General features: G+C 39.2%; 1 protein-coding gene, 2 long non-coding RNA genes and 1 pseudogene across 3 annotated transcripts; 2 read left to right on the forward strand and 2 right to left on the reverse strand.

Annotated features, from left to right (window-relative positions):
• The first annotated feature begins 5,068 nt into the window (after positions 1 to 5,068).
• LOC104439699 ((-)-germacrene D synthase) lies at positions 5,069 to 8,739 on the forward strand. The gene is made up of 7 exons (XM_039308800.1): positions 5,069 to 5,224; positions 5,580 to 5,859; positions 6,689 to 7,061; positions 7,275 to 7,493; positions 7,605 to 7,743; positions 7,911 to 8,162; positions 8,270 to 8,739. The coding sequence occupies exons 1-7, from the start codon at positions 5,084 to 5,086 to the stop codon at positions 8,564 to 8,566; spliced, it is 1,701 nt and encodes a 566-aa protein (XP_039164734.1). The 5' UTR covers positions 5,069 to 5,083; the 3' UTR covers positions 8,567 to 8,739.
• Positions 8,740 to 17,036: 8,297 nt separating this feature from the next.
• Positions 17,037 to 19,547, reverse strand: LOC108958598. The gene is made up of 2 exons (XR_005549260.1): positions 19,440 to 19,547; positions 17,037 to 17,733 (listed from the first exon to the last, which is right to left on the reverse strand). It is a non-coding gene; the product is annotated as an uncharacterized LOC108958598 (long non-coding RNA).
• On the forward strand, positions 17,976 to 19,118 carry LOC108959798. The gene is made up of 4 exons (XR_005549261.1): positions 17,976 to 18,033; positions 18,159 to 18,306; positions 18,442 to 18,555; positions 18,673 to 19,118. It is a non-coding gene; the product is annotated as an uncharacterized LOC108959798 (long non-coding RNA).
• A 1,011-nt stretch (positions 19,548 to 20,558) lies between the features above and the next one.
• LOC120291873 lies at positions 20,559 to 22,681 on the reverse strand (annotated as a pseudogene).
• Between the last annotated feature and the right edge of the window lie 665 nt (positions 22,682 to 23,346).

A 23,346-nucleotide genomic window follows, 5' to 3' on the forward strand; every position in this document is an offset into this window, starting at 1 on the left:
ACTTTTCTCCTTTTTTCTCTCCCAATCTAATTTAGGAACTGTGCTCTCCCGATCTAATCCTGGATTTGAGAATTTGAACTCTTCAAATCTAGTTTTAAACCTAGGAGTTCTTCTCTCCTGATTTTGATCTAAGAATTAAATAATATTTTTGGAGATTCGATACCCTCATACTCTGTCCGTGTACAGGCCTTCTGCCTCAAATTTCAATGATGATTGCAGAAGCTTTGTCGTCTCATTAAACTACGAAGATTTGCTCTTCCAAATGTTATATCTGTATTTATTCAACCTATTACCACACACACACACACACACACATATAGCCAAAAAGGCTTTTCCACTCTTCTCTTTTCATTGTCATCTCAACCTTCAATCATGAAGGGGATTTGAGCAAGTCTCATCCTCCTCCATATCTATTTTGATTTTCTTGGAGTCTTTTTGTACTTTTCTCCTTTTTCTCTCCTAATCTAATATAGGAACTGTGCTCTCCTGATCTAATCCTGGATTTGAGAATTTGAACTCTTCAAATCTAGTTTTAAACCTAGGAGTTCTTCTCTCCTGATTTTGATCTAAGAATTTAATAATATTTTTGGAGATTCGATACCCTCATACTCTGTCCGTGTACAAGTCTTCTGCCTCTAATTTCAATGATGATTGCAGAAGCTTTGTCGTCTCATTAAACTATGAAGACTTGCTCTTCCAAATGTTATATCTATATTTATTCAACCTATTACCACACACACACACACACACACACACACACACACACACACATATAGCCAAAAAGGCTTTTCCACTCTTCTCTTTTCATTGTCATCTCCAACTTCAATCATGAAGGGGATTTGAGCAAGTCTCATCCTCCTCCATATCTATTTTGATTTTCCTGAAGTCTTTTTGTACTTTTCTCCTTTTTTTCTCTCCCAGTCTAATTTAGGAACTGTGCTCTCCTGATCTAATCCTGGATTTGAGAATTTGAACTCTTCAAATCTAGTTTTAAACCTAGGAGTTCTTCTCTCCTGATTTTGATCTAAGAATTTAATAATACTTTTGGAGATTCGATACCCTCATACTATGTCCATGTACAGGTCTTCGCCTCTAATTTCAATGATGATTGGGAAGCTTTGCTTTGTCGTCTCATTAAACTATGAAGATTTGCTCTTCCAAATGTTATATCTGTATTTATTCAACCTATTACCACACACACACACACACACACACACACACCAAAAAGTCTTTTCCACTCTTCTCTTTTCATTGTCATCTCCAACTTCAATCATGAAGGGGATTTGAGCAAGTCTCATCCTCCTCCATATCTATTTTGATTTTCTTGGAGTATTTTTGTACTTTTCTCCTTTTTTCTCTCGCAATCTAATATAGGAACTGTGCTCTCCTGATCTAATCCTGGATTTGAGAATTTGAACTCTCCAAATCTAGTTTTAAACCCATGAGTTCTTCTTTCCCAATTTTGATCTAAGAATTTAATGATATTTTTGGAGATTGGATACCCTCATACTCTGTCCATGTGTAGGTCTTCTGCCTCTACTTTCAATGATGATTGCATAAGCTCTGACGTCTTGTTAAACTATGAAGATTTGCTCTTTCAAAGATTATATCTATATTTATTCAACCTATTACCACACACACACACACACACACACACACACACACACACACACACACACACACATATATAGCCAAAAGGCTTTTCCACTCTTCTCTTTTCATTGTCATCTCCAACTTCAATCATGAAGGGATTTGAGCAAGTCTCATCCTCCTCCATATCTATTTTGATTTTCTTGGAGTCTTTTTGTACTTTTCTCCTTTTGTCTCTCCCAATCTAATTTAAGAACTGTGCTCTCCTGATCTAATCTTGGATTTGAGAATTTGAACTCTTCAAATCTAGTTTTAAACCTAGGAGTTCTTCTCTCCTGATTTTGATCTAAGAATTAAATAATATTTTTGGAGATTCGATACCCTCATACTCTATCCGTGTACAAGTCTTCTGCCTCTAATTTCAATGATGATTGCAGAAGCTTTGTCGTCTCATTAAACTATGAAGACTTGCTCTTCCAAATGTTATATCTATATTTATTCAACCTATTACCACACACACACACACACACACACACACACACACATAGCCAAAAAGGCTTTTCCACTCTTCTCTTTTCATTGTCATCTCAACTTCAATCATGAAGGGATTTGAGCAAGTCTCATCCTCTTTTATATCTATTTTGATTTTGTAGGAGTCTTTTTGTACTTTTCCCATTTTTTCCCTCCCAATCAAATTTAGGAATTGTGTTCTTCTGATTTAATTCTAGATTTGAGAATTTGAACTCTCCAAATCTAATTTTAAATTTATGAATTCTTCTCTCCCGATTTTGATCTAAGAATTTAATGATATTTTTGGAGATTCGATATCCTTGTACTCTGTCCGTGTGTAGGTCTTCTACCTCTAGAAGCTCTGACATCTCCTTAAACTATGAAGATTTGTTCTTGCAAATGTTGTATCTATATTTATTCAACCTATTATTAACACACACACACACACACACATATATATGTGTGTGTGTGTGTGTGAATGTGGTAGCTGAGAATTCTTTTGGTATGGACAAAAAATCAGCAAGTACATTTTTTTTTTCTTGCAATATGTTTGGGCTCAAAGGAGTACTTTGAAAACTTGCATGAGTTTTCCACTTTTGTGACCACAAACTCGTCTCTTTTCATTAATTTCTTTAAAAATAACAGCAGCCTAGTACTCATCATTGGCATCTATTCGTAGTAATCTTTTTCATGTAGAAACGTACAATGATGGTATAGAGGAAATTGAACCTAAGTGCGCATCACCAAATGGCAACGCTGTAGTTATTGGAAAATTAATTTTTGGCATGTGCTCTCGTATCCAGTGATTGTCCACCAATTATTTTGCTCGATAGATCCGTTCTTTCGAAACGAGTGTGTGCTTAACATTATTGGTGCTTTGTTGATCCTCGTTGTTTTATGGATTTGGCTTCGTTTTGTAGTGTTCTGACCTTTACTTTGCTTCGATTTGCTTTATCATGAAAGTCTATGTACTTGTCATATATCTTTTTTTTTTTTTGGTAAGGTAAGAATATATTGATTTAAACCAAACAAAACAACGTGGAAACTAGCATAAAAAACTTACACTCAATGAGGTAACAAGCCAGGTCAAGTGGAAGATGCTAGGAAAAGGAAGCCAAAAGCTACCAAGGTAGCAACAGGAGGCCAAACGGCATCCACGAAAGAGCCAAATAGAAAGAAAAGCTACAAGAAAAAATAACCAAACAAGTGAAAACAACCAAAAGGAGCCAACGGACAAGAACAACACCAACCCTCCAAAAGAAAAGGCAATGAGACCTTGACACGCTGGTAGGCGACGAATCAGCAAAGGCCGAAGGAGATGGCTTTGTCCATCACAACTTTAAGTATGTGTCACTTGGTTAAATGAGATGGCTTTGTCCCTCACAACTTTAAGTATGTGATTCTTCATGATAGGCACAACGAGAGTCTTGCCCTGAAAGAGAATGCCAATCCTTGTCATATATCTTTTTAAGCCATGAATACAATTTTTTTTCAACAAAAAAAAAAAAGTGAGAACTACACTCATTACTACCAATCTCAATTTTTGCATTCCAATGCTCACGCATTTTGAGAGTAATTGTAAAAAATTCTGAACATATTGTACCCGATTAATACTAATTTAGCCCTAAATCTTTTGATAATTTGTTGACTGAAAATTATTAACCTTAATGTTGACTGTTCTATTTGGCATGCCAGTATTGACGTTAACAACTTTTACAAATTCTTGGATTGACCCTAGAACCAGCCCAAACCGATTGGTTAAGTTTGACCCGGTACTAGGACTACGTGGGCTAGTTCCCAATTCCACAAACCGGAAATTGACTATGCCCGGTTCAATTCAGGTTCTAGGGTGGGAACTAACTCACCTTAAGACCAATATCCATGTGTATATTCCTTATGGGTGATCGGTTATACAGTTGGTGGGTTCTAGATTTGAAATCTAGAACCTATCCTATTAGAATTGGTTTCCAATTTTTAAAGCTAGGAATTTACCTTGTTTGTCTTGAAACCAACTTTGGAACCTACCTTATTTGTCTGGTTCAACTTTAGGGTCTACTCTGAAACATGTTTTTTTTTTTGCTTCATATTTCAAAATGGAGAAATGATTTTGTGATAGTCTTTGGACTACTGTGAGAATAATAGCATGTTTTAAACAACAAAAAATCAAATAACAAACAATTATAAATTGTTGTGAGGTCAACTCCTTCAAAAATTTATGGCTCAAAACAAATTGTTATTCTAACAGTAGTCCAAAAAATATTATGCTAATAAAGCTCTTTAAAAAACAACCTAGACAAATATCGATTATAGCAATATAATATGAGCAACAAAATAGCTTAAAGTAAAATATCAATGTAAAACAAACAGAAATATAAAGTAATAGGGAAATTAAGTGTTAGCAATGCATAATGATCATTTGTCCGGAGCATGAAGTATCAATCTCGAGCACGAAAGGGAGGGGTTTGCTTTTGTCTATGCCCCCAATCATATTTAGTTCTTGAAGAGAAAAATAATAAAAAAAAAAAACAAAAAAGCATTGTAGTCTAGTTTGGTCGATTTGGTTCCACACTCAGAACCAAAAACCGGACCGGGTATCGTGGGTTCCAAATTTTGGGAATCAAGAACCGCGTAGAACCAATTGATTTGGTTTGGTACCCGATTTGGAGCCAGATTGGTGCTTACCTCCAGTCAAGTTAAATTTTGAGAGAGCTGCCCCTATTTTCATGGCTGCATATATGAGATATTCAACTTTTGTATAGTACAACTTGAATGACATGGCATATCAATCAGACCTCCAAATCAAATTAAAAAAAGTGTTTTGAGAAAATAAATGTTTGCCCTTCGTTCCTTATCTATCTACCAGTCCAACATATGATGCTACAGCCTATAAAAACCATTGGTAGGGGATTCGACACTCACAGAAGCCTCTACCCTCTAGCGTCCTTCATCTATTCACCTAAATCAAGAAAACAGCGAAAACAAAATGTCTCTTCAGATTTTAGCAATCTCATCTTCTTGTCCTGCTCGAGAAACAAGCCGCATCGTTGAACGCCGTTTAGCAAATTTTCATCCAAGCATATGGGGGGATTATTTTCTCAAATATGCTTCTGACTCCAACTCGATGGTATCATTTAATTTTTTTTTTTTTGGGATTATATTCGAGAACATAATAATCTTGAATGATGGGGCACCATCCCACAGCATTTGAAAAAGTAAAGGAAAATAAGTTTTAGTTGATTTGAAACTCCATGAATGTGTTGATCGTTAAATGATTCATAATTTCTACGTGAACCTTGTGGCATTCACATATGATTTAACAACTGTTGAAAGCGTTTCTCTGCTATTAACATGACGGAATGATTTTTAGGTAATTCAATTCATATTTATCATGGTCAATCGGGTCATTCGACACAAAATGTATTTCTTGCATTCTTACTAATTCATGTCATTTGAACTTTCAATTTTTTTATTTATTGTAGAGTTCTCCTACTATAGCAGAGGATCGAATAGAGGGATTGAAAGGAGAACTGAGGAAGATGTTGATAGGTGCTATGGATAAGCCTTCGCAGAAGTTGAACTTGATCGATCAAATCCAACGCTTAGGAATTGCCTACCATTTTGAAATTGAGATATATCAGCAGTTGGAACAAATTCACAAAAGCTATTTTGAATTGCATGATGGTGATAAAGACAACGACCTACACACAAATGCTCTTCTCTTTCGATTGTTACGGCAACAAGGTTATGCAATTTCATGCGGTATGCAATGTTCTAATTCTCGTTGATCGATTAGTCAGCCAAATTATATTGCGGACATCAATTTGACAGTCCATTTTATTTATTAGATTGAACACATAGGGAGAAGACCACTAGAAATGCAAAAAGTAGTGTATGGCGCTTACTTTAGTATAAAAAGTTTTCGCCGGCTCACTTAAGTGCCGGATTGGAAAAAAAGAAAGAAAAATATCACTAAGTGCCTCTGATAAGAAATTCTAGCCAAAAAAATTACGTGAGCTTTTTATTTAAAATTTTTATCTGATGTGACTTTTTTGGCATAGAAATGATCACTTTTTAATAATGCCGGTATTGAAGTGATCTTTATTTAATAATGATTGACACAAATAGTGATAACTTTTTAACCTGATACACAACGTTGTTTAAGGGTTGTATGTTGATTGGGCATGCCAACGAGCCACGTAAGATTGAGAAATTAATAAAATATGACCATGTCAGAATTCTGGTGATCCAAATCGAAGTTAGCACTTAAGTGATCCCAAAAAAATATTTGACATTAAAGTGGGTGTTATACACAACTTTTGGCACTTCTAGTGTCATTCTCCCCATAATATCACTAACATGTTTGGTTCGCTCTAGTTTTGATTTGTTTATTAGTTAACTTTCTCTATATGATTCTCGTATCCCAAGTTCTTCAAAATGTCTTGCTTTGAAAGGTGAATAGTCCTTTCTTCTAATTCCTTAGTTTAGTACATCGTTTTTTCATTGATTCCAATTGATCTAGATGTTGAACATGAATTTTTCATAGTATCTCATGATAGTATCTTTTCTCATGTTTTCTTTGGCCATTTAGAAATCTTTAACAAGTTCAAGGACATCAATGGGAATTTCAGCAAATCACTTATTGTTGATGTGCAAGGACTACTAAGTCTATTTGAAGCTTGTCATATGAGGTTTCATGGCGATGATGTTTTGAATGATGCACTTGCTTTTGCTATGACTCACCTCGAGTCAATTGATAAAGGAAAGGCAAGCCCACTTAAAAAACAAGTGAGGCATGCCCTAAAACAACCAATCCACAAGGGAATACCAAGGCTAGAGGCAAGGCGCTACATTTCACTCTACCAAGAGGAGCCTTTGCATAATGAAGTACTGCTATCCTTAACTAAACTCGATTTCAACTTATTGCAAGAGCAACACCAGAAGGAACTCGGTAACCTTACAAGGTTGGCTTCATGATACCATGTCTGAAGTAGCTAGATGTTCTAAGAACACCAAATCAACATAGATTGATTCGTGCAATTTCAAGTTATTTTGAACTAATTCATTTACTAAAGTGACAACGAGTGTCTTCTCTTTGGCTCATCGGTCTTAAGTGCTTTCTATTATTCCATCAATGATGTGTTTGCCTTAAGCAGGATTTATGTTGTTAATTATAGGTGGTGGAAGGATTTAGATGTAGAAAGGAAGTTCCCATTTGCTAGAGATAGACTTGTGGAGATCTATCTTTGGACGTCGGGAGGTTATTTCGAGCCAGAGCATAAAGCCACAAGGGAAATACTAACCAAAGTGTTTAGCATTGTTACCATTATCGATGACATCTATGATGCCTATGGCACATTGGAGGAACTAGAACTTTTCACGGAAGCAATTGAAAGGTAGAGTTCACCCTCGGATGCTTTTCTCAGTTTACAAATTCTAAATACTAATTCTAATTTGATCAACTATTAGTTAGGGTCAAGTGCGATATTTTCTTAACTTGAACTCAGGTGGGATGTTGAAGTCAAAGATGGATTACCAGAGTACATGCAAGCATGTTATAAGATAGTTCTTGATTTGTATGATGAAATTGGCTACGAGGTGACTAGAAAAGGGCGATCGGACTACCTTTTCTATGCAAAAGAAGCGGTAAGCCATTCAAGGTTATATAAATCAAATGCAATTTTTACTATGTCCACTGGCAACAAAATATCAGGTTTTTGGATAAGGATGAGAGACAGTCATATATTTAAGTCTGCTGAACACATTAAAGTTCAAATTTTGATGTAGCTTTGTGTTTGAAAATGAATCCTTAGATGAAAAACCAAGTGAGAGCGTACTTCACTGAAGCCAAATGGTTCCATCAAAACCACATACCGACGATGGAGGAGTACATGCCCATTGCATTACCAACCACTGCTGTTGAATTGCTGTTGGTGATGTTGTTGTTAGGAATGGGAGATACCGTAACAAAAGATGTTTTTGACTGGCTATTGTATAGCAACCCCAAGATGGTGAATGCTGTGAAAGTAGTCTGTCGGCTCATGGATGACATCGCCGGACACAAGGTATATATAAGCTACACTAGTGAACAACATTACCTTATCTAAATTTTGTCTAATAGATTTTATCAAAAAGATAAAAATAATAATTTCCATGAGATATGTGTTTACAGTTTGAGCAAGAGAGAGGCCATGGGCCATCTTCAATGGAGTGTTTCATGAAACAATACGGAGTTACGGAGGAAGAGGCTAAGGAGGAACTCCATAATCAAGTGGCCAATGCATGGAAGGACATTAATGAAGGGTTGTGCTGCTCGACCAATGTCCCTAGGCAACTTCTTGTGCGAATTCTCAATTTTACACGAGTTGTGCATGTGGTGTATAAAGATGAGATAGATCTCTTCACTCATGCTGGAACCAAGTTAAAAGAGCACGTTACTAATCTATACGTCAATCCATTGCCAATGTGATGGTTCGGAAGAACAAGTACCTAGCCGTTGTAGACTGCATTAGACAGTTTCGGAATCTGCTCTGCGTAAAATCTGAATTGTGCGTCAACCGTTAGATATGACTCTTCTCTAGCCCGAGATGAAGTAAAATAAGGGGCCTGTAAATATGTGATATTGGAATATATTAATGTTCTATACAATGAGCGGTTCAGTTTCTTTGTATATACCAAACATTATATATATTCAGTCATTTATCGATCACATATACCCGATCTTGCGATTATTCAATCACTATACCCTTGTGATATAAATTCTAACCTACTTTTAATAGGCCTGATCAGTGATCATATTATAATTTTCATTCATCTTCAAAGTAACTAAACAATCATGTCTTATCTCCCAAAAGCCTATCCCCTATCATTTCATATCTTTAACAAGAACGTTACCTAATGTTATTTTTCGTTCTACGTTAATGGAGTAATCTACTCTACGTAACCTAGGCTTAGAGTTTGATGAAAAATAGATTTGAGAAATCAAAATATATTTATAATTTGATTAAATGTGCTCCATCGAAAAGCAAGCCATGTTTCAACTTCTTGATCAAGCCAAACCCTAATAGATCGTAGTTAGATTGTTGGTTTGGGTTGGACAAGTTTGGGGTCCCATGCGAAAAATAACTATAATTTTGAGTGGACATTTAAACTCAACGATTATTTTGCTAAAATATATTTTCAATAAAACACAATATTATCAGGTAAACTTCATTATATTCTTAACTAAACAAAGAAAACAAACAAAAGTACAAAGAAATTCAATGTTTATAAGGGAAAAAAAAAAAGAAACTAAATTGTTTCCTAAAGCTACGTTTTTCTACTCCATTATGAATATGAATAACGATGATGATCCTTCTAAAATGCTTGTTCTCACTATTCTGTAGGGGACGAGAAGAAGTTGATTTAATTCTAATTAGTCGGGCCTCGGATTTTCATAGTTTTTATTATGTGACGTCACATGCTCACTTTCCGGGTACTAGTAGGGGCAAAATAGACTATAGTCAGTTCACTTTATAAGGTGTTTACTGAGATTAAAATGTTTACAGAGAGGGTTCTTCCCATCGCACCAAAGAAATGTCTTCAGGATCAAAACTTCAAGAAAACTGTTGAACCACATCTCTCTTCAAGTCGTCATCAGATTGAAGCTCCGTTTACTTGCGAAAAAAGCATGGGACTTCTTTGTACGTCAATTCCATAGCCAATGTGATGGTTTGCAAGAATAAGTTTAAGTACCAAACCATCGTAGTTTGCCTTAGATGGTTGTCGCGACCCGATCTCCACCCTCATGACCCTCGGGAAGAAGTTAGGAGTGGAAAGTCAGATTTAGGAATATTTGACCACGAAAGTTCCCTCACGATTTTCATCCACAAGGACGTTATCACATTGTCCCTTGGGCGAACCTCTTGTGAATTCACTTGATCGTGATCGCGAGTTCTCCCAAGCTTATATCCTGCGTGACAGCAGAAAGTATCGTGACCCTATCTCAACGTTGCGGCACGTCTTGATCGACGGTTTTAAGGTCGAAAGGAAACCAGACTTAAATGTGAGTTTGAAGGTATTTTTAACAACTATGATAGCTCTCTCGAGACGTACATCCACCAAAGATGGCATCACTTCACCTTTATCGGCTTCACCATCTCGAGTATGCTAAATCATGATGGTGAACCTTTTCTTAAGGTTCATACCCCTCACAACGGATTCATTGAATGGTTTAGTTGTTCAAAACAATCTAGAAATAAGACGGAAATCACCACTGCCTCGTTTTTGGAAGTCGGCTAGAAAACCCAATTGAGGGTCAGGAGGTGTCCCTCAATTTCTATGAAACATAATATTTAGATTCGGGGATTTGAATTACGTTAATATCTCTATTAGCGTCTTTTCGGTACTGTTGACACCTAAATTTTGGCGACCCAGTCATTTATTTATTAGGGATTAATTTTAACCCCTAAACAAAAATACTAACTTGCATAGCATATAGTTTTCAGGATTATTAAATGCATTTTGCATATAAATTGAACTGGCGAAAGGTGGATTTAGGTAGATGAGCTTGAGCGAATAGTTCTGAGCTTATTGAAATAATTGGATCGGTGCAGGTATGGTTTGGGGCCCAATTACCATGTTTGAGTCCATGAAATGAGATTAATTGAGCTGAGTCCAAAACTGAAAATTACATTGTGCTAAACTTGGAAATTAATTAGGCTATCATCAGCATAATATTTCATATGGCCATAATTCTTCGAATATTGTAGCGACCGATTCTCTTGTTTGTAGGAAAGAAAAGAAATAAAGGAAAGAAAAGGATGCGGATGGGTTACATATGGCCTGAGTACGTAAGGCCAAAAAGGAGAATATTTTTTGCATGGTCAAAGGTGGAAAGAAATAGAGGGGAATCGTGCATAATTCAGTAAAGGAAAGTGGAAGTTCAATTTTTGTCTTGGAGCTCAATCTTCTCATGAATATAAAGGAAAGACAATGGGACGTCTTGAGGGGAGAGGCAATTCAGAATCTCAGAAGGCAAACACACGTGAGAATCGAGACGGGAGAGAGAAAGCACGAAGGATGGTCTTCTTCTTCGGTACTTGACCTACCTCAGCCATGTGATCGTCCAATTTGCTTCCTGGCCACCACTCTACGAAGATACTGGATTCGCAAACGTCCAGGCTTGTTGCACTTCATCATTCTTTGTTCCGAGTGCACCAAGACGTGCCACCCTTTCCAACGCCGTGCCGTTGCCATATCGTTGCCCGCTGCACCGCGCCCGACCCCTTCGTTGTTGACCCGCTGCTGCCGCTCACTGTCGTGGAGCTGCTGCCCGCGTTGCCTTGACGTCGAGTTCCACCCCCATGAGCCATGGCGATCCTGTTGCAGCTGTAACGTTCCTCCGAATCCGAGCTGTCATTCCCCGACGTGAGCCACATCCATACGGCCTGTTAAGCCATCGCGGAATCCCTAGCAAAAACGGCGAGCTGCTGTCCAAGCTCGAGCCTGACCATTCCAAACTGAGAAGTTGCAGTACCGGCGAATCACCGTTCTTATGAAGCCCACCAACGAAGAGAAAGAGGGGCACATAAAGAGCAAATAAAAAAAAGAAAAAGGAAAAAAAAGATCACTTTCTTTTTCTGTGCAGGCCATTCACGTTGGCAGGTGAAGTCTTGCTACTAGGCTTTCAACGAGGACTTTCTTTCCTCGTAATTTTTGTGTTGCAGGTCATCCCCTCGTCTTTTGGAAAAGACATGAGAAGCCTTTCCTAAGTGTTGACCCCTGCATTGCATGACAACCCGCTGATTGTGGTGCCAGTTACGGACCACACATTGAATTACACGGCCACAATTGAGAGGAGAGAGGGGACTCCCGTGGCCAACCCTTGGTCGAGATGCTGGTCTCGCTTCGCCCTCGCCATCCACCACGCTGTTTGCTGCGTGAGCGGACACCGTGCATCGCCCTCCTGTAGCCGCAAGTCAGCCATCCCCTTGACGACAACACCAGCTGATCGAGCAGTACCCTGCATCCCGAAGCTATAAGTCTTTGTATCGCTCTCCGCAATTGGCGTCTTCACCAACAATAGCCCCTGCGGTCTCTCTCTCTCCACAGGAGAAGATTACGACCGAATTAGGCGAGCGAAGCCAGTCAAAATTTCTCCACCGCCTGGACCTTGAGGAGGGTAGACATAGCAGGCGTATTATAAGAAGACAACCTGGGGAAGTGAGCCGGGAATCTCCACTGAGTCATCATCCTCCACCATAGATCTTGGTGCACAGATATAAAGAGAAGTCTGAAAGGGGTTTGCTCGTTAAAAAGACCACACTATTGTGATTTCATTGCCCCTCTTGCACAGTGGTTTACTGAACATCGAACGCAGCTCGGATTCTCGTTCGGTTCTGGACATCCCGATGCCCGGCTGTCCATAGCACGGGTCCACCGTGAGCAACTCCATCACCGAGGCCCGCAAGCCTTTCCATTGCCCAAATCGCTGAGCATTGCGGCCAAATCACCACGTGAGCACTTCATCGATCACTAGGCACCGCCATTCCCGATCGCGATCCCGGTCTGATTGCGCAAAATCCAAATTTGGAAGCCAATATTCGGATTAGGTAAGAGTTTTATCTAATTTGATTTCCGAAAATTTCGTCGAGGTGGTGTCCGTAAACTCGAGTAGCCTTCTAAATTAGGAAATCTTCCTAATTTCACAACATGCATATGATTGACGGTCCGATTTCATGCTCGAAATACGACTCACAATCGCACGGAAAAATCACCAATCCGATCTCACGCTCGAAATACGATTCGTGATTTTATTTAAAAATTGGCCGATCCGATCTCATGCGTGAGATACGATTCGTCAATTTATTTCCAAAATTAAATGGACATGGATGATATCTTGCTTGTTCTCGATGCCTTTATTTGATTGCTCCCGTAAAGGAAAAAGCCAAAAAATATTCGAGTTAGGTTAAATGCATGTTAGGATATTACTGGTTTTAAGGTTATGTTGCATGTTTAGGATAGGAAATTTATTTCGAATTTCTTAAATAAAAAGACCAAAAACATTAATTTAGGATATCATATTTTCTTCTCATTAATTTAAATTGCACGTTTAATTATTTGGCAATTTTAAATCTTGAATTTTATAATAAAAAAGAAAAAAATTAGAATTAGGGCATTCTTTGCACATCATTGCATATTAGGATAGATTGCATGCTTATTAAGAAAATAAAAAAAAAATCATGTGCACGTCATATAGCGTTAGGTCTATGAAATGCACGTCATTTAATGATTGTTGCTAGGTTCATTTAATTAGAAATTGTCCGTCATTAAGATTAGGTCATTTTGGTTAATTTAGATTGCATATTTAATTATTGCATGTTCATTAAGAAAACATAAAAAAAAAAAAAAATTACTTTACTCATTCATATAGTTCAGGCTATACTACTATGTCATATCATTTCATGTTAGATTAAAAGCATTGCACTGCATATGGATTATATTCTCATTAAATCAATGAAAACAAAAATTGAATGATAGCATGTTAATTAGAAATCATATCTAGGATTGATGATGTGAATTTTGATCTAACAACGCAGATGCTTTTGTTGCTACAAGGTAAGTCTTACAATTTATTCGTTGCTTTTATCTGGGTGTTAAATTGATGGTTTGCGCACCCACATGGTCACCTCACATGTTAGGGAAATAGATTTAAAATCAATTCAAGCTGCCTACCAAACATTTTTCGAAATAAAAGAGAAAGGTACCGAAATGGCGTTAGAGAAATCTAGCGTAACCAAGTCCCCGAACTCATAAATCTCTGGTTTATATGAGTAAAGTAAATCTCTCGTTACTTTGCTTGGGTTTCTAATCGACCACCAAAAATAGATTAGTGGCAACTCCTAATTGAAAAATTAATTGCATGTTAAGAACTTGAACCTAAGTCGCGAATTGGTGTGGCTTGGGAGAGCTCGAGCTAAGTCTAGGCTTAGCAATCCATTAGCCTAATTTTAGGTGGTGCAGTCGAAATTTAGGTCGCGACAGGTACCTAACAATATGTCGTGTTTACCTAAGGTGTCAATGCATTTCCTTTTTACCTTTTTGTGATCATCAATCTTAAATTAGCAATCATGCGTGGTTGGTTATTTTTCATGCCATTTTATTTCTAAAAAAGATGAAAAGAAGGCAATCAATTGAATTAAAAGTGCGAAATGGTAAGTAAACAACCAAAGAAAACAGTAAATCCATCATGTAATCCTAAAAAATATGAAAACTCAAAATGGTAAGAGAAGAGGAAAAACCTGCAACTCGTCGGACATTTATACAAATAACAAGAACCCGAGACATCTGTCGAAGAAAATGAATATAAGAATATGGTCAAAATGGACATCGACCTTTCACCATATTCATGTTATCTTTATATTCGAGATCCTAATCTAAACCTAGTCTAAAAACTATAACTAGATGCATACAATGGAAAGAAACAAATATACAATTCGAAACAATCAAAAGCATGACACAAGGCCAATATCCATCAAACAAGTGGAGTAAAGTTCTAGATCAACCAAACTTAGGCCTCGGGGTTGGCCTTTGGAATTCTTGTGTAGGTCCCTCTAGACACCTACTCAATTCATTTTATGACGTATAGCCATTATTGACTACTTGTGTTCTCGTATAGCCAATAACGTTTGTAAATATCTAACAAGGCGTTCTATGTGATCTCCAAGATTTCCCCTTGATATCATGCAACAACCCTAACATACATGTAAAAATCACATGCACGAACATGAATTTAACAGACAAGCAGGCCATTTGGACCTTATTTCCCAACCAATCAACTAAAAGAGTGAACAGTTGGCGGGTCACTTATTACAAGGGCATGTGCCATTTACAAACACAATTATTTCTAATGAATGGCATGATTATATGCATTGGAGGGTCAAAGATGTGTTTGAAATCATTGATAACGGAGAAGTGAAGATTTTTGAGATAAAGTGATATCTTGGTTATGGAACGCATTTAATTGCCAAGACTAATTCAGGACTTGCATAGATGCACTCACAAACGTCGTAGATATTTTAAATATGGTTCAAACCATGATTTTCACAATGTCAAATCAGGTATCAAAAAGGAATTTCTAAAGATTTGTTATTGGAAACATCACATGTTGTAAAACGATTTCAAGACGTAATTCGACAAATCCATTCATTGAAAGTTGTTTAACAATGAAGATTAAAAGATTTGAGACAAATTTCATGAAGGTGACATGTCCTAATGTCATGCACAAACTAGTCTAAAAATCTAACTAAGCAATCACAATAAAAACTAATAACGGGAATTTTCAGACCAAGCACAGTATATCAGCAAAATTGGGCAATAATCATTGATAATTTGGCTATGAGAAAATTACCTAATATACATAACACAATGTGGAACAATTTTCATGAAGAAATTTTTTCTAAAAGAGTCAAGCATGATTTTATAAAAATCAAATAAGCAACAATGTATAAGGAAATTGCCAAAACAACAGAACATTTAGTCATTACTATCAAGATTTAACCTACCAAATGAAGTCTAAAAATCACGAAATTTTGTCACAACATAGCTAACATGGTATACAAACAAACTTTATTGAGGGACTAAGTCAAGAATCCTTACAGAAAAAATGATACAAAAATGGTAAAGGTCCGCCTAAACATGGGTAAAAATAGGAGTCCGAATTTGACCTTAAGTCCAAATTCTAATCTAGCCTATAAAAAATGGAAAGTGGACCTAACGACGAGCAATTGACATGAAATTAATGACATTGAAAAGCTCTAGGTATGCTTTACAATTTCTTAGAAGGGTCTGAGTCCAACTAAGGTCAACTTGATGCTCTAAGACCGGCGTTTATAAAAGGACGGATGTCAGCCATTAAAAACTAGAACTTAAGCATGCATTACGAAGCCTCAAAATCATTCATGTAATGCACAAATGGCCTGAAAATCACACATACAACCTAGAATCTGATACGACAAATGGATAAGGGAATCATCTAATTCTAAGTCAATATGCAAAAATATCATGCGATTCAATGACAATACAAGATGATTAAGCACTTATAATGACATATTCGAACGTTTCTAAGTCTAACAAGCACAATTGCGATATGACTTTCACATACGAAATGACGTTCAAATATGGTGAACTACACATGCACACAAAACTTGTAACATATAATTCAAATGTCAAAAAAGCACTAATGTGAAATTTGTCCTTTAAGATGCCCAAACAGGCGTGCAAAAGTATGCACATGATAAGGTTTTAATCCTATAACAAGAATTGAAAACATACATAATTTTGATCACTTAAGGATACATATAAATCCCACAAAAAATGTGAAAAACATTTTTCGTTAAGAACTCAAAACCTAATTGTGATCACGCGAATGATGACGAAAATAGTAAAACAGATACAGGTTGCTAACCAGTCTTATTGCAACAGCACCTACGTAGATTTACACATGCAATTAACATATCGAATGATGACGAAATCATATAAATCTTACATCAATAGAAAGCATATGAAATGTCTTTTATTCTTCATGAAGGCCTTAAGGTCAAACAAGTTCAATTTCACGCTTAAATTTGCCTAAGTTCACCTCGGATCAGTGTAGGGACAGACAGACACATGTTCAGATTTAGGAGGTTTGACCTAGCCGTATATGTTAAAAAAATTTCCGAAAAAAATTACAGGATACTCTCAAGACAATGAAGAACAAGTTTCATGAAGACAAGTTTTCCCAGAAACCCACATAAAAAGCAGGACAAAAATAACCAAACACTGAGGTGGACCAAAGTCAGAACCTAAAGAGCAAAAAAAAACCTGCGGGAATCGAGCAGATTTTAATGCGTTTTTCGGGGGTCAAATGTTTGCTGTTCAGGCCGTGCGACCTATTGATTCGAAGCTCGTAGAGTCTATTTTTTTATGTGTAGAAGGCCTCGAGTCAAAATAAGGCCATCCAAGGCCTCATTTAAGCCAAAACAATAAGCATGTTACAGATACACGAAATTTGCAAACTTGTATTCAAGTCAATCTTCAACCAAAAACTTGCATTTAATCAATCATTATATTTCAGCAAACCATCGACTAAGCCAATCAACAACATATCTAAACATTTCATGAAACCCTAAGTGCAAATCCTAGTCTCAGTTAGCTATTCTAGCCTCGCTTCATCGAATTCAAGTCCGAAGGGGTTACCTTTTGCTTTAATTTCATTGATTTTGACGTAATCGGATGAAATAGACTTCGCCAGAACACGATCAGAGTTCCAAGGGAGTGGACAGGATCGCCTAGGGATTGGATCGGCACAACTAGACCGCCGGTTCAACCTGCAAAAGAAGCAAAGACCGGTCCAAGCTTGGACCCGTTTTGAGACGGCTGGTGGAGATCGGGATCACTGGAGCTATCTAGTGACTAGCCGGCTGGACTCTAACCACAACCTGGTTGGAGACGGCATAGGGGATGGATTGGATCAGGTCTAGCAGCCACAGAACCACCGCTGGCCACTAGAACGGACAACCAAGTGACGAGTCTAAGTTGAACCAGTTTGAGGATGCCGGGAGGGATGCGGACGCCAGAGGTCTTCTAGCTACTGATCGGTGGATCTCCGACCACCTGGATGTTAAGCACAAACCTGAGAACAGATTGGGATAGGTTTTTTTTTTTTGGCCTTCTGTACTTTCATTGTCTTCTTACTGCTTTTTCCTACTTTTAAAGGCAAAAGGTTTTGAGTTTCATGGCATATCACCTGTTTGCCTCCATCTCGGTCTTGTGCTGCCGTAGATACAGATTCTGAAGTTAACATTTGTTCTGAGCTGCTTTCTGATCTCTTTTTTGTGCAGGCTACTATTTGCATGTTTGGGGCTGGATCAATCTCAATGGGGTTCACTTCATTCGTTTTAAGTGATGGTTCAGGTACTGTTTCCTGCACTACATGCTCCTCCTCCATTTTTCCGTAGAAAGCGTCCCAATATGGACTGTGATCACTGGTTTCAGCCTTCAACCAGGGACCATATGATCCTTTTTTATTCATTGCCCAGGGCGATACTGCATATGGTATTTCTAAACAGTCAGTTGCATAGTGCCCGATTCTACCACAAGAGAAGCAGTAATGTGGGAGCCGCTCGTATTTGAACTCCACCCAAAGCCATTTGTTGCCGATATCGAGGATAGCTCCTGATTTCAAAGGTAAAGCCAAGTCAATCTCAACTCTGACTCGACCTCCCCTGTTCTGTGCATTTGCTGTTGCATCCGGTTGGACTTCTATTACTTTTCCTATCCTTTTCCCCAGGTCATTGAACACTGTATCTATTCTCCAACCAGGGGGAACTCCTCCAATGCGTACCCAGAAGGCTGCCTTAGTAAAATCATAGCAATGTTCAGGGACTTCTGGGATACACTGCTGTAGAACAAGCAAATTAGTTGAGTATGACCAAGGTGAATTCCTCATTACTCGCTGTTTTTCCTCCTCCGTTGGAAATACAAATGTAAAGTGCCCTGGTTCCTTCTGTGAACAGATAACCCCTTCTGATTTCCATGCTTTCTTCATTGTAGTTATGAAAGCAGGATAGTTCACATTTGGTTTGGAGAACAATTTTCCAAAAAGAGTACGTCTACATTCCTCCCGTTTCTGTTGGGGAATATCATCAGACACTTCAACTACGTCATCCTTAGACCATAGGTGCCCAAGCCTTTTACATAAAGCAGCCACTCTCATTTCATTTTCTTCTTTACTCTCCATTTGCACTAATCTTTAGAAACTTGTTTAGGGCTCAGGTCTAGACTTACCATCAACCAGCTCCAAGTTTGTCTGGATCCGGCCTTCTGCCACGCCAAACGGATCTGCCATACACTGAACTTCGGGAAAAGCGAGGCTGATACTTAGATCGGTGCTTAATGCGGCAAGGAGTACTCTTTCTGGTGAATTTTTCCCTCCATGGTCATCCCGGTTGAAGGATGCGAGCAGGCCCCAGATCTTTGAGAATGGGCTCCAACATATTGTTCGTGATTTTTTTTTTTTTTTTTGAAAGCTAGGAGGAAGAAAACACTATGGAAAGGACACGGGAATCGGGACAAACTCCTGTAAATTAGGATTTAGGGTGAACACTACGGAAAGGAAACAGGAATCGGGACAAAACCTGTAGATTAGGGTTTGAAAAAGGAGGGTTGACGCTACCAAGCGGTAGAGAGCATCTCGCAGAGGCGAGGAGATTCAAAGGTAAAAAAAGAGAGGCCAATTTTGAAAACCGGACAGAATGTTTAATCGGGATAGGTTGGGGATCTCGTAAAAAGCCGTTGGACACTAATTGAAGAGAACGAACCGGTCAGAACCAAAAACTAGTTCCGACGCCGGTCTTGTACTTCGTGATTGAGGAAGGCGAATCGAAGGGAGGCTAGGTGCCGTTCGGCCTTGTTGCTACTCCAATTGGGACGGGGAGGAGGTCAAGACCATTGCGGGGGGCTGGCGGTGGCTGACGGCTCGTTAGCGTGAGGCCGATTGGGTGGCAATGACGAGGATAGAGAGAGACGGTTAGAGGGGGCGAAAAAAGAGAGGAAAGGGAGAGTGGTTTGATCTAAAGAGAGAGAAAGAATTCTACAAATGAACCCCCCTTTTGATTTTGGAGGGACAATGTTATTTATACTACTCCCAAATCGGTCGATCTCGGACGTTGGTTTGATCCGACAGTAGAAATCCTATTCTAAAAGGCAAAAAATGATTTTAAAAGTTCCACTATCATCTAGAGGTATCGAGTAATCGATCGAGTAGGTCCAATTTGCAAAAACTCAAGCCAAAAGAGAAAATTACATTAAAAAATCTAATTAGGGGCCAAATTGCAGTTTTACGGAATTTGAGGATTAATCTGCAAAATCACAAGAATTGGAGGCGTAGAAGTGAAATTGACGTAATGAGGATCTCGGAACCGTTCGCCGAAAGTCCAAAACCAATCGGCAAGAGGCCGAACTGGCCTGCCCTGCCAGCGGCTGGTCAGACCGGTTCACACCGATTTGACCGGTTCTTGATCGATTCTATCTAATTATGGTTGATCACACGTTTTTGGTCCTCGTGAGTAGGGGTGAGCGGTTCCAGGTTCCGGTTCGGTTCTGTCTGGAACTTGGAACCTACCCTCAGGTACAGGTTCCTTATTTTTTGGAACCTAGAACCTACCTGTCAAAACGAAGAACCTAGAACCTACCCTGTCACAGGTTTCGGGGTCGGTTCCGGGTTCCAACGGGTTCTTTTTTTTTTTTTTTTCAAATTTGATTTGAACTATAACGTATGCGCCTACTCTACGGTAACTTCCCACATCTTAGCAAACATATCCAAGAATTTGGACATATATAATCAAAACCAATAAAAAGTTTCCAAAGAGGAAAGGTAGCTGAAAGAGGCATAGCTTGAGTTCAAGGTCCATTAAAAGCATAATGCAGATGTAGAAAAATCAATAGAGGCACAACTCACCATTGAAAGGATACTGATACAAAACAGCGCCCAAGCCATCAACTAAGGTTTTGAAGTTCAGTTCACTGACAGTAGCATTAAGCGCATCATCAAAAAAGTTGCAAAGAGCCGGCACAATTGGCGCTACATCCACATCAGGTGCGAGAAAATCTAGAGCATAGTAGTCACAAGCCATAGCTTCGTAATCCCGATTAACGAGATGAACCACATGACTGATGATAGCAAGCCTTGCATCCTCCGGGGTCTCACTCATCATCCCAAAATCAAGAAAAGTAAGTTTACCATCAGATGTCGCCAAAAGATTACCGGGATGAGGATGCATGAAAATATCCATACTCAAGCAAATTGTCTCGGATCGCACCGAATGCCCGCATTCACCAAATCAGAACTTTTAAACCTTGTCTCTCAATTGCTTCCTGCTCATTTAGTTTGATTCCATCCACCCATTCCATTGTTAACACTTTGCCACTTGTATAATCCCAAAAAATATCGGGGACAAGGACATCTGCCTTGTCGGCGTACAACTTCTTAAACCTCCTTGCATTCTCGCCCCTCCCTGCTGGGACACTGTCAAAATTAACAATCAAGCCCAACAAAATCTTATAGAAGGGCTTGCCAAATCACACAATCACAAAGAGATCTTTTGAACTAACTATACATCTTAAGAAGCAAGTACACCTTCGAGTTAAAGGCCAAATTTGAACGGTAGTGCGAGCATCTATCTATACCCTAGGTTCATAAGGAAGCTAACCTGCACGTAGTTGAGCTCCTGAAAACTCTTCGAGCAAATTCATCAATTAGAGCAACGACATCACTGGTAATTATGTCAACGTATTTATTGATGAGAATTCCAAGACCTCTTATCAGGTAGAAGTCTAGTCCTATAGCTTCTTCGATACCTGGTCTTTGCACTTTTACAGCAACTAATTGATTAGAATATCTCAGCCGCGATTTCCTAAACTTGCTGCAGCTATTGGAGCTATTGGAGAAGGGGATATAGACGAGAAAATTGAATCAAGGGTCAGCCCCAACTCTTTCTCAATGCAGGCAAATGCTTCGGTATCTGGGAATGTGGGCAGAGCATCCTATTGTGGTAAAAATAAAGGCAATAAACCATTGGAAAATTTGCTCTCTCTTTTCATAGTCTTCCTCTATTATCCTGAATATTATCGTACAAACAAACGAGATGTAGAAACCCCAATTTAATGATTTGAGATGTACGAACTCAACAAAATAATATGCTAACAATGTAAACAAAAATGCCCTCTCGATTCTAATGCAATCTTTACATCTGAATTGACATAAATGCATTACTCATGCATGCACTAGAATTCAGGTCGATCAATTCTTATAAGGAATCGAAGAATCGAGCAGTGCCATAGTAACATGTCTCTATGAGAGTTAAGTGCAATCTCGGAGCGCACGGATGCATATGTTCAGAGATGAAGCAGTACCTGAAGTTCAGAGAGCTCCTTCAAGTACTCGAGAGGGCAGAGATCGGGCCTTGTTGACAACCCCTGCCCTATTTTAACGAAAATCGGCCCCAATCTCGTAAAAATCCTTCTCAACTCAGCACCTCGCTTCCTCTTATTCTGATCAATCTGTCCATTGCTTTCATCCAGCAACAACTTAATCGTGAAAGAACCTAGCGAGACCAATATCTCCAGCGTTCTCCCCACCGCCTAGCGAAATTTAATTCCACTGAATCAACCAAATGAACCAGGATTCAATCTCCCCAGCGAAATTCAAAATCTACGCACATAAGCTCACCAAATACGCTCATAAGGACATAACATCCAGCATAAATTACAGCTTAGTCATCGGTAGAGAGAGAGAGAGACCTTGATAGGGCGAGAGCCGTATTGGCGAGAGAGGAGCTCGGAAGAGTAAACGGTGGCATTGGCGGCGCGGGCCATGGCTCGAGCCTCGGCTTGGATGTCCTCAACTCGGTCAATGCTCAGCACCAGCATGACCGCGCCGCCCCTGCCTCCTCCTCCTCCGCCGGCGCCGGCGCCGCCGTCCCTGGCCTCCGGCAGACCCCGAGGCCTCGCCTCGACCAGGGTCGCCCTGGGAGCCGCCACTCTCGCCGCCGCTTTGCCTCCATGGACGGACCTCGGGATCGGACACCACGACGGCAAGGACACAATGAAAGCACCAGCGGTGGCGGCCTCGAGGGCGAGCGGCGTCCGGCGGCGAGACTCAAAGCGGCGTCGAGCGGCGTGACCGTGTGTGTGTGTGTGAGGTCTGAATCGATTTTGCAAACGATACGAATGGCGATCGTCTTCTTCTTTTGAAGCCCTAACCGGTTCCGGTTTTGGTTGGAACCGAACCGGAACCGGAACTCTCGGTTCCCAAAAAAAAGGAACTGGGAATCGGAATCGGAACCGGTCCCCTTGGAACCAGGAACGAACCGGACCCTCCTCGGATTCGGTTCCGGTTCCCGGGTAACTCGGGAACCGTGCTCACCCCTATTCGTGAGTTCAAAAGTTATGCAATTTGGTCTCTCAATGACCAAATTGAAGAGAAAACTTTCCCAATTTGAGGGAAAATTGTCCAATTTTGATTCGATTAAGTCAATTGAACTTCATAAATGTGATCTATGGATCTTCTACTGACTTAATTGAGCAATTATTATGAAAATAACGGACCAAAACCATGGGTACTTAAGATTGAGCTTCGAGGGCTAAAATGATCAATTTTGCAATTTGTTAATCAAAATTGCAAATTAATTGAAATTAAGTCCATTTAATGTCGCAATTGCCCTATCC

The sequence above is a fragment of the Eucalyptus grandis genome, chromosome 3 (genome assembly GCF_016545825.1).
Source record: "Eucalyptus grandis isolate ANBG69807.140 chromosome 3, ASM1654582v1, whole genome shotgun sequence".
Taxonomy (NCBI): domain Eukaryota; kingdom Viridiplantae; phylum Streptophyta; class Magnoliopsida; order Myrtales; family Myrtaceae; genus Eucalyptus; species Eucalyptus grandis.